Genomic DNA, 12,074 nt, shown 5'->3' with positions numbered 1-12,074 from the left:
ACTAAATCTTGTGGAAATGTAGCAAGTTGAGATGACTAAACTGCTTGGAGTAACCCTAGATTGTTAACTGTCATGGTCAAACATATTGATGCAGTAGTAGCTAAGATGGGGAGAAGTATGTCTATAATAAAGCGATGCTCTGCATTCTTAACAACACTATCAACAAGGCAGGTCCTACAGGCCATAGTTTTGTCGCACCTTGACTACTGTTCAATCGTGTGGTCAGGTGCCACAAAAAAGGACTTAGGAAAATTGCAATTGGCTCAGAACAAGGCAGAACGGCTGGCCCTTGGATGTACACAGAGAGCTATAATTAATAATATGCATGTCAATCTCTCCTGGCTGAAAGTGGAGGAGAGATTGACTTCATCACTACTTTTATTTATGAGAGGTATTGACATGTTGAATGCACCGAACTGTCTGTCTAAACTACTGGCACACAGCTCGGACACCCATGCATAATCCACAAGATATGCCACAAGAGGTCTCTTCACAGTCCCCAAGTCCAGAACAGACTATGGGAGGCACACAGTACTACATATGGAACTCCATTCCACATCAAGTAACTGATGCAAGCAGTCAAATTTGATTTAAAAAACAGATTAAAAAATACCTTAAGGAACAGCGGGGACTGTGAAGCAACACAAACATTGGCACAGACACACACACACACACACACACACACACACACACACACACACACAATACATAGACATGGATTTAGTAGTGTAGATATGTGGTAGAGGTAGAGTAGGGGCCTGAGGGCACACAGTGTGTTGTGAAATCTGTGAATGTACTGTAATGTTTTTAAAATTGTATTAACTGCCTTAATTTTGCTGGACCCCAGGAAGAGTAGCTGCTGCTTCGGCAGCAGCTAATGGGGATCCATAATAAATACAAATACACTGTTTACCTCAAGGAAGGGCAGCAGGAAGGATGCATTTTAACATAGCCCTTATATAGTTCACTCCTTACTTGGCTGCATGCATGTCCAGCATGCCCTTCATCTTGTCCTCGCCGTCTTTCTCGAAGTACATGAGCTTGCTCTGGCGCAGGACGAACCAGCGGCGCTTCCAGTTGCGGCGTGACAGCGTTGAGGAGCCGCCACCCTTCTTGTGGAGCCAGCCCTGCTTCAGGGCCTCCTGCTTAGCGCGGAACCACAGGAAGGTCTCGTCCTTCAGCACGCACCAACGCCGCTTCCACGTGTTCATCAGGCCACCTGGGGTAGAGAAGGGAGAGAGAGGGGGAGATGTTAGGCATTGGAAATTATTAAATTAAAGTGTAGAGGTAAGACCGTGTGGCTGCAACACAGTCAAAGAGATTAACATCCATTAAAGTTCAATGGTCATTTCAATTAAAGCTATTTCCCCATTGATTCTTCAACAAAATAACTTGGAATATAAACCAGAAACAAATGATTGAGTTTCAATGAAAAAACATTTAATATGTTCATACAATATTAAAGAGTAAGGGCAAGTGACAGGGAATGTGGAAAAAAAGGAACACAGGAGCACAGGAAAAAAAAAAAAAATGTATGAAATGTATGCATTCACTACTGTAAGTCGCTCTGGATAAGAGCGTCTGCTAAATGACTAAAATGTAAATGTAAATGGAATGAGAGAGGAAAGGACATAGAGCTAGAAAGAAAGTGAGAGTGAAGGGGAGAGAAGGGACAACGTCACAACAAGCACAAGCAACTGCTCCTCTGACCCCCTAAAGAGAGATGGTGTGATGGGGATAGCGGGAGAGAGAGGGATAATGGTGAGCAGTGAGTTGGAAAGACCCCCATGCACTCATTTTGCCAATATGGAGGAACACTGCCGTGCTCTTCCCAAATGCCTGCAGTGCAACCTAGTGGTAAATTGTAATAATGGCAAAGTGTGACTCAGTGAAAAGTAAACACCTGATTCAACTAACCATGGGTTTGATGACTAGTTTATCAATTAGTTGTGTTAGTGCTGGGCTAGAACAAAAATGTGTTACCTTTGATGTGGAGGAAGCTGTGAAAGTATGGCAGTGTGACACAACTATAGACCGAGTCTCGTCGGTAGGACAGCTCGTCGTCCATGTCGAACCTGTTGAAATCGTCCTCGCTGTCCTCAAACTGAGCAGAGAGAGGGAAAAAGAGAGAGCGAGAGAAAGAGAGAGATATTGAAAAATATTGCGATAAGAGACAGAGGTTTAACATAAACATGTTATTATGTCAACATCATAAGTAAAATATGTCTTGGTTTCACTTTTACTGATGAAAACCATTAACCATATTATTGCTTCGACCCCTGAACTAGGTTGTGATGTCACCCACAGCTGGTACCCACCGATGATTGGGCCCCGTCCGAGCTGAAGCGATAGGTCCCCGAACTGTTGTAGGTGCCCACAGAGCCGTGGTAGTCAGGTGACCACTGCCCTTTGCAGGGTTGTGAGAACGCCATGCTGCCACTGGACACTACGGCCCCCTCATCATAGTCATCCTGGTCATAGTCCGAGTCTTCATCCGGAGGAATGAGCTCGACCAGATCATCGGACTGGGCCTCCGAAACCTGGGGGTGGCAGTAGACCAAGTCCCCGCCAGAGGAGGCGCTGTGGCAGGCTTGAAATTGCGGCGGCAGGGGCAGCGGCTGGTGGAGTAGTGTATTTGGTGGCAGGAGTGGGATCTGCATTCCGTCATTAGCGTACGGGTCCTCCTCGGATGAGTCGTCACTGGTGCGGATGCCACTGGTGCGCTGGCCGTCTGAGTGGCCATGCTCGCTGGGGTTGGGTGAGTCCTTGTATCCCTCATCATCGGCGCCAAAGCCTTCGTCCACCTCTTCCTCCTCGCCCTCATCCCTCTCTCCACCTACCTTCTCCTCCTCCTCCACGCCCAGCGAGCACTCAATATTGCGCACGCACTCATCAATCTCGTCGAAGTTGAGCGACTCCAAGAACTGCTGGGCGGCCTTGCACGCCTCGTCCTCCAGGCGCTGCAGCTCCTGGTCACGGAGGGTCTGCAGACGGTGGAGGGAGGCCTCGGTCAGGGACAGCTCCTGCTGCTCCTTCTGCCGCTGAAGCTCTTGGATCTCCCGCTCCAGACGTAGGATCTCCTCCACCTGCGAGGCGTCCTGGGATGCGTCCTGGGGCCGCACCGCCTCTTCGGAAAACTCCTCCGTAGAGATCTCTTCGAACATTTTGCAAGACTCTATTTCATTCAGCTGTTGCTGCACTGCCTGAGTTGCCGGCAATGTTGCTTGTTGTGTCTGTGTATTTTTCTGTGTCTGTGTTTGTGTCTGAGTCAGAAGGTATAGCTCTTGGGCCCGATGGAGGTCCTCAACCTTCCTGGCTTTCTCTGCCTATGGAGAAAGAAAAGAGAGCGCAAAAACTAATGTTTCGAGAGAGACTGGTACTGAGAGTGGTCAGCAAGCTATTAAACAAAAGGCAACTAAGACAGAGAGAGATAGCACAACACAAAGCGCAGTGGCAAAATGTTTACCTCGGTTTTATCCAACAGGCACCGAGAGTGAAAGACAATCATGCAACATGCATTGAGAAAGGGGTGATACTATAAAGCCAATTTAGAAGCAAATCCTAAATGAATGTTATGTGATTAATAGATACTCTTACATATTGTGCTTGCCATTCAGCCTCCAGCCTCTTCTTTTCCCTATAATAAAAAAACACACAGAAAACAGCGACATCATGTCATGTTACATATTACCACGCATTTCATGTGTGCATTTTTTGTATTTACATGGCTCATTTGAAAAAGAAACCTTGGTCTAAACATTACTCCCTAACAAAATAAAGGTGAAAAAATATATAAACAAAATAAACAGTATTATAACTTGCTCGCTAGCCTAGCTTCCTAACAATGTCATACAATGTCATACCACATATAGAACAATGAGACAGATATTTCACCGGATGTATAAATGTGAAACATCCACTTGGCGTTTTGACTCACTACCAAATATAGTGATAAGAGGAAGCCCAGTGGCCGGCAGTGGGAGAAGATGGAGCAAGATGGATTTTGGCCGACATTCTGCACATTTTCTAATCGATGAAACATTTAATCTCAATAACTAGAATATGTTACGAACAGAGTGGACTAAGTTTTGTAGACTTTACCCTTTGCCAAAGTTGAAAAAATTGCTTTCTTTAGAAGAAATGCAATGGGGGATTGAGTTATTGGACATGCGCCCTTCACAGAGTATAGTTATACAAATCTTTGGTCATACTCTTTTTGACCAGACAGCATCAGATAGATGGGCTACACATACTGAGACAGAGGGGTGCTGTTTTGCTCACTCGGATGCTTTCTCCAGTGAGATACATTCAGCCTCTTGCGAATTGAAGGAAAAGTATAAAACACAAAAGATACATTATTATTTGATTTTTCTGGCTACATTTTTGGGGGAAGCCTGGCTTCCCTTGGCATCCATGAATACACGTCACTGGTGTGTTTACAAGAAGGATATAACTTCTACTGTAGTTTTCTCTGTATTATGGAGGCTTAGTTGATTGTTCATGCAAGACAAAGTCTAAATTGGAGAAAAGGAAGTATTAGTAAGAAGGGAATGGTGTGGGTGATGGATTGATGTCTGCTGGGGGTGGGTATTGTGTGTGAAGGTTAGAAGGAATGATTTATTGACATGAGAGGGGTGGGTCGATATAGTACCTTGTTTGAGTGTGTATTGATGGGGACAAGGTAGTAAAATGTTAGCTAATTACTGACTACTGTGTTTCCTACAGACTAACCCTGCTGCTGATGACCTTGACAGCAGCTTCAGTAGTACAGAGCCTGTAGACCCATTGGATGAAAGCCTTCAGCCAAGAACAAGCGCAAGCTCAACATCATCTGACTTTGAAACATGCCAGCACAGCCAAAGGTATTTATCCCCAATACACTAAACTAAACTTGTCTACATGACAAGTGCTCCTTAAACTTTCAGTCCCTTGCAGTCAGTTCTTTGGCATGGGAGAGAGTGGAAATTAGTATACTCTTCTAGCCTATTTACTCTACTGTTGGCAGTGCTTTTCTACTCAACAGCACAACTGTAGGTGCTCATACACAACAATGCACGACTAGACTGTCTACAAGTCAAACCCCCCTCAAACTTGGCATATCTTTGCTAATAGCTCATCTCAATGCCTCATTATTGACTCTGACTGTAAGAAAACACAAAGCAGTCTACTGTACCCTTTTTTGTTTACAGATGAACATGGTTATACATCCTCATGATAAGTCGTCATGTTTTACACATCCTCATGATCAGCCTTCATGTTTTACACATCCCCATGATCAGTCTTCATGTTTTACACATCCTCATGATCAGCCTTCATGTTTTACACATCCTCATAATCAGCCTTCATGTTTTACACATCCTCATGATCAGCCTTCATGTTTTACACATCCTCATGATCAGCCTTCATGTTTTACACATCCTCATGATCAGCCTTCATGTTTTACACATCCTCATGATCAGCCTTCATGTTTTACACATCCTCATGATCAGCCTTCATGTTTTACACATCCTCATGATCAGCCTTCATGTTTTACACATCCTCATGATCAGCCTTCATGTTTTACACATCCTCATGATCAGCCTTCATGTTTTACACATCCTCATGATCAGCCTTCATGTTTTACACATCCTCATGATCAGCCTTCATGTTTTACACATCCTCATGATCAGCCTTCATGTTTTACACATCCTCATGATCAGTCTTCATGTTTTACACATCCTCATGATCAGTCTTCATGTTTTACACATCCTCATGATCAGTCTTCATGTTTTACACATCCTCATGATCAGCCTTCATGTTTTACACATCCTCATGATCAGTCTTCATGTTTTACACATCCTCATGATCAGCCTTCATGTTTTACACATCCTCATTATCAGTCAATGTCTTTCCAGGAGACTTGCAGTAAAAACAATTATTCTGCAAGAGGTTGAAGCAGTGGGTGGAGAAGAAAGTGTACAAGAGGCTTGTCCACCTGGCTGTGGAGTGCAGAAAGGACAAAACGGTTGTCTACAAGAAGCCAGGGTCACAGCCCCCCAAACTCAACATCCTTGCCAACATCGCCACAGTGCCAAAGCTTGCTAAACCAGCTGCCATTACACAACACAAGAAAAGCATTCTGGAACCTGCCTGGAACATTTAACCAACACAACATCCTATCATCGGATGGGGCCACAGTGTCTCCTGACCCCTCCTTTCTCAGCCTCCAGTATTTATGCTGCAGTAGTTTATGTGTCGGGGGGCTAGGTTCAGTCTGTTATATCTGGAGTATTTCTCCTGTCTTATCCGGTGAATTTAAGTATGCTCTCTCTAATTCTCTCTTTCTCTCTTTCTTTGTTTCTTTGTTTCTTTCTTTCTTTCTTTCTTTCTTTCTTTCTCTCTCTCTCTCTCTCAGGACCTGAGCCCTAGGACCATGCCTCAGGACTACCTGGCATGATGACTCCTTGTTGTCCCCAGTCCACCTGGCCGTGCTGCTGCTCCAGTTTCAACTGTTCTGCCTGCAGCTATGGAACCCTGACCTGTTCACTGTCATTACTATTATTTGACCATGCTGGTCATTTATGAACATTTGAACATCTTGGCCATGTTCTGTTATAATCTCCACCCGGCACAGCCAGAAGAGGACTGGCCACCCCTCATAGCCTGGTTCCTCTCTAGTTTTCTTCCTAGGTTTTGCCTTTCCATGGAGTTTTTCCTAGCCACCGTGCTTCTACACCTGCATTGCTTGCTGTTTGGGGTTTAAGGCTGGGTTTCTGTACAAAGCTGATGTAAGAAGGGCTATATAAATACATTTGATTTCATATACAGTTAGACTTATATTATGCTGTAGTATAATATAGAATGCCTAGTATGCTCACAACTTCATTGTGGTATAGATATTTCTATCTGTTGTACATATGTATATAATGGTGTTTAATATATTTTTACTGACAAGTGACTAAATGATTCCAGTTGCATCAGAAACCAATAGTGTTGACTTAACCTTCTTGATCCATTCATTGTGATATTCATGAAAAGTATTTGGATAAACTAGCTTCAGTCTTACTGCTTAAACAAATGGTGCAGGGAGTTGATGTATCATTTAAACACATTTGTTGGCAAGTAAACATGTTTTAATAAAACAGCTAGTCTGCCAATATAGCAAATAAGTAGACATGGCTTGTATTCAAGACCAACTTGACTTGCTCTGGTGACTGAGGTGAGTTTACACAGCAGTATGCAGGAACAGTTATAGCACTGAATGACATACAGTGCCTTCAGAAAGTATTCATACCCTTTGACGTGTTCCACATTTTGTTGTGTTACAGCCTGAATTCAAAATGATGAAATAAAATGTTCTCACCCATCTACATACAATACCTCATAATGACAAAGTGAAAACAACTTTTTAGAAATCTTAGCAAATGTATTGAAAATGAACTACAGAAATATCTCATTTAAATAAGTATTCACACCCCTGAGTCAATACATGTTAGAATAACCTTTGGCAGTGATTACAGCTGTGAGTCTTTCTGGGTAAGTGTCTAAGAGCTTCGCACACCTAGACTGTACAATATTTGCACATTATTCTTTAAAAAACTCTTAAAGCTCTGTCAAGTTGGTTGTTGATCATTGCTACACAGCCATTTGCAAGTCTTGCCATATGTTTTCAAGCCAATTTAAGTCAAAACTGTAAGTAAGTCACTCAGGAACATTCAATGTCGTCTTGGTAAGGAACTCCAGTGTATATTTGGGCTTGTGTTTTAGGTTACTGTCATGCTGAATGGTGAATTTGTCTCCTAGTGTCTGTTGGAATGCAGACTGAACCAGGTGTCCCTCTAGGATTTTGCCTGTGCTTAGCTCTATTCCATTATTTTTCATCCCCTAGTCCTTGCCGATGACAAGCATACCCATAACACGATGCAGCCACCACCATGCTTGAAAATATGAAGAGTAGTATTCAGTGATGTGTTGGGTTTGCCAAAAACATAATGCTTTGTATTGATAACATAACGTTTATTTCATTGCCGCATTTATTGTAGTTTTACTTTAGTGCCTTATTGCAAACAGGATGCATGTTTTGGAATATTTTTATTCTGTGGAGGCTTCCTTCTTTTCACTTTGTCATTTAGGTTAGTATTGTGGAGTAACTACAATGTTGTTGATCCATCCTCAGTTTTCTCCTATCACAACCATTAAACCCTGTAAATGTTTTAAAGTCACCATTGGCCTCATAGTGAAATCTCTGAGTGGTTTACTTCCTCTTCAGGTTTACTTCCTCTTCGAGTTAGGAAGAACACCTCTATCTTTGTCGTGACTGGGTGTATTGATACACCATCCAAAGTGTAATTAATAACTTCACCATGCAGATAATACAGAGATGAGGTAGTCATTCAAAACTCAAGTTAAACACTATTATTGCACAGAGCGATTCCATATAACTTATTATGTGACTTGTTAAGCAAATTTTTACTCCCAAATGTATTTAGGCTTGCCATAACAAAGGGGTTGAATACTTATTGACTCAAAACATTTCAGCTTTTCATTTGTAATTAATTTGCCTAAATACATAATTCCACTTTGACATGATGGGATATTGTGTATAGGCCAGTAACACAACATATCAATTTAATCCACTTTAAATTCAGGCTCTAACAAAAAAGTAATGGGGTGTGAATACTTTCTAAAGGCACAGTACAAGAAAAATATAGTACTAATGCTTAATAATAAATACTACACAGTGCATGTCAAAGCAAAAACATTATCCATGAGGTCGAAGGAATTGTAGATCTCCGAGACAGGATTGTGTCGAGGTACAGATCTGGGGAAGGGTACCAAAACAATTCTGCAGCATTGAAGATCCCCAAGAACACAGTGGCCTCCATCATTCTTAAATGGAAGAAGTTTGGAACCACCAAGAGTCTTCCTACAGCTGGCCGCCTGGCAAAACTGAGCAATAGGGGGAGAAGGGCCTTGGTCAGAGAGGTGACCACGATGGTCACTCTGACAGAGCTCTAGAGTTATTCGGTGGAGATGGGAGAACCTTCCAGAAGGACAACCATCTCTGCAGCACTCTACCAATCCTGGCCTTTATAGTAAAGTGGCTAGAGCCACTCCTCAGTAAAAGGTACATGACAGAACGCTTGGAGTTTGCTAAAAGGACTCTCAGACCATGAGAAACAAGGTTCTCTGGTCTGATGAAACCAAGATTGAACTCTTTGGCCTACGGTGAAGCATGGTGGTGGCAGCATCATGCTGTGGGGATGTTTTTCACCGGCAGGGACTGCGAGACTAATCAGTATCGAGGGAAAGATGATCGAAGCAAAGTACAGAGAGATTTTTTTATGAAAACCTGCTCCAGAGTGCTCAGGACCTCAGACGGGGGCGAAGGCTCACCTTCCAACAGGACAAAGACCCTAAGCACACAGCCAAGACAACGCAGGGGTAGCATCGGGACAAGTCTAGGAAGGTCCTTGAGAGGCCCAGCCAGAGCCGGGACTTGAAAAAGATCGAACATCTCTGGAGAGACCTGAAAATAGCTGTGCAGCAATGCTCCCCATCCAACCTGACAGAGCTTGAGAGGATCTGTAGAGAAGAATGGGAGAAACTCCCCAAATACAGGGGTCCCAAGCTTGTAGCGTCATACTCAAGAAGACTCGAGGCTGTTATCACTGCCAAAGGTGCTTCAACCAAGTACAGAGTAAAGGGTCTGAAGTCTTATGTAAATGCGACATTTCAGTTTATTTTTTGTTTTTTAGGGGCAAAAATGTCTAAAAACCTGTTTTTGCTTTGTCATTATGGGGTATTGTGTGTAGATTGATGATACATTTTTTTTGAATACATTTTAGAATAAGGCTGTAACGTAACAAAATGGGGAAAAAGTCAAGGAGTCTGAATACTTTCCGAATCCACTGTACTTGCATATGGTGTGTTTGGGTGGTGCAGTGAGGTGTTCGGAGTCACTTTGATACAAGGGAGGGGAGTTTGTTATTATGGAACCTTTCACAACTCCTCTTGAGAGTCATCAACTTATTTGTATCCAAGCAGTACTGTCTATGAGAGGAAGACAAAAACGCTATTACACATTTATGGGCAATCGTTGTGTACGGTCTGCATTCCTACTGTAGCAGCGTTTTGTAGAATATGAGAATATGAGAATATGACACAAATATGTGTCACAAAGCCAAAGTAATTCCTTTACTCTCCGCCATCATCATCAAAACATTTCTCCAGCTTTGCTCATTGAGAGTCACTAAGGCAAGCTAGGCTAGTTCGCTAGCTAGCTATAACGTTAGACTACAGTACATTTTAGATATAGAAAACAGCACAGCTAGCTAGCTAGGCTTGTTGTGGTTCTAGCATGCCCTGTTATGGCCAAATCGATCACCAAATTGTTCTGTACTGAAATAGAGCTTATAGTGCTAGCTAGATACCGACAGCAAAACAACTTACTAGCTTGTCATTTACCCTGATGGCTCCCATCAGGCCGTAGTCTACACAAAGCCTAGGAATATGAGTCACCGTAGATATCCTGCAATGTCCTGGCAGATAGGAACATCAGTGAGACAAATCCAATGGCTCTATTTAACAAGGGCAATCAGCGAAACATAAAGGCCACAATAATTGCTACAAAACATGATTCCATACATTTTTTTGATCAGACAGCAGGTTCAATCAACCAATGACATCATTGGTTGAACTCTCCCAGGGCCAGAATTCAACACCCTCTCATCACTCACAATTATATAGGGAGACCGGAAAACACCCCAAATAGTGTCTAGTGGTGAAGTTTCCATTTAATACTGTATATAGCCATTGATTCTTGAAGAATGTAACTTAGAAACATCTCATGAGCATGTTTGTTTGTAGCCAATGTAATTGTAAACAAACACTGTATAGCTCTGTATGTAGCCTCGCTACTGTATATAGCCTGTCTTTTTTACTGTTGTTTTTATTTCTTTACTTACCTATTGTTCACCTAATACCATTTTGCACTATTGGTTAGAGCCTGTAAGTAAGCAATTCCCTGTAAGGTCTACACCTGTTGTTTTCGGCGCACGTGAGAAATAAACTTTGATTTGATACATGGTTAAAACTATCATTTTGAGGTCATGGATGGTCAGTCCTTGCATCCATATGTGAGAGTGTCAAAAGTATGGCCCATAGATTTAAATGGAATCTGAACAAACCCTTGACCGGAACAGAATATGGAAAATGACCTTGTCATCCCGTAATCCGAACATTAATTTGCCAACTTCTACTGCCGATTCATTAAGAACTTTAGCTCGATCTCCTCTCACTTCTCTCCTCAAGCGTGGTCCCTGGAAGTTGGGGTGGAATCCTGCAGCTGACGAAGCATTCCGCCTACTGAAGGGACGTTTCACCTCCGCCCGGTTGCTCAAACATCCAGATCCTACGCTGCCCTTCATGGAGGTGGATGCTTCAGAAGTAGGTGTGGGGGCTGTCCTGTCCCAACGTCAAGGTAATCCAGAGAAATTGTATCCATGTGTGTATTATTCTAAAAAGCTGTCTCCTGCAGAGAGGAACTATGATGTTGGCGATCGGGAGCTCCTGGCGGTGAAGTTGGCATTAGAGGAGTGGAGGCACTGGCTGGAAGGCCCCCAGGACCCATTTCTCATCCTCACTGACCATCGGAACCTGGAGTACATACGCACTCGAGGCGACTGAACCCCCGCCAAGCCAGGCGGGCCCTTTTCTTCACCAGATTTTATTTAAAAAACACAAAGCCGATGCCCTGTCCCGTTTCTACGAATCGGGAGAGGTTCCTGTCTTCAGTGCACCCATAATTCCGCCCTCTCAAGTTGTAGCCCCTGTGCTCTGGGATGTAGATGTGGAAATTCACCAGGTCCTGGAGAGGGAACCTGCACCTTCTACCTGTCCTTCTGAGCGCACCTACGTTCCCACGGGGATAAGGGATCGGCTGTTGACCTTGTCGCACACAGCTGTTGTCTCTGGACATCCAGGTATCACATGCACCATTCAGTCCATCTCTGGAAAGTATGGGTGGCCCACCTTGCCATAGGATGTCACTCGTTATGTCAACCTGCTGTTCCGTATGTGCCCAATCCAAATAC

The 12,074-nt window shown here is 43.3% G+C and overlaps 1 protein-coding gene across 2 annotated transcripts in view; it reads right to left on the bottom strand.

Annotated features, from left to right (window-relative positions):
* Positions 1 to 12,074, bottom strand: part of myo10 (myosin X) — a 303,162-nt gene that overhangs the window by 28,315 nt on the left and 262,773 nt on the right. Inside the window, exons 24-27 of one of the 2 annotated variants that reach the window (XM_082960691.1) lie at positions 6,305 to 6,416; positions 2,319 to 3,152; positions 1,984 to 2,104; positions 976 to 1,219 (exon numbers count right to left, since the gene is read on the bottom strand). In XM_082960691.1, coding sequence (XP_082816817.1) covers positions 976 to 1,219; positions 1,984 to 2,104; positions 2,319 to 3,152; positions 6,305 to 6,416 — 1,311 coding nt within the window. Of the gene's footprint in view, positions 1 to 975; positions 1,220 to 1,983; positions 2,105 to 2,318; positions 3,327 to 3,597; positions 3,638 to 6,304; positions 6,417 to 12,074 lie in introns of both variants that reach the window. The other variant, XM_082960690.1, reaches the window with a different exon arrangement.

The sequence above is a fragment of the Salmo salar genome, chromosome 14 (assembly GCF_965601325.2).
Source record: "Salmo salar chromosome 14, fSalSal1, whole genome shotgun sequence".
Lineage (NCBI taxonomy): Eukaryota > Metazoa > Chordata > Actinopteri > Salmoniformes > Salmonidae > Salmo > Salmo salar.
This window is presented reverse-complemented; position numbering and strand designations above follow the sequence as displayed.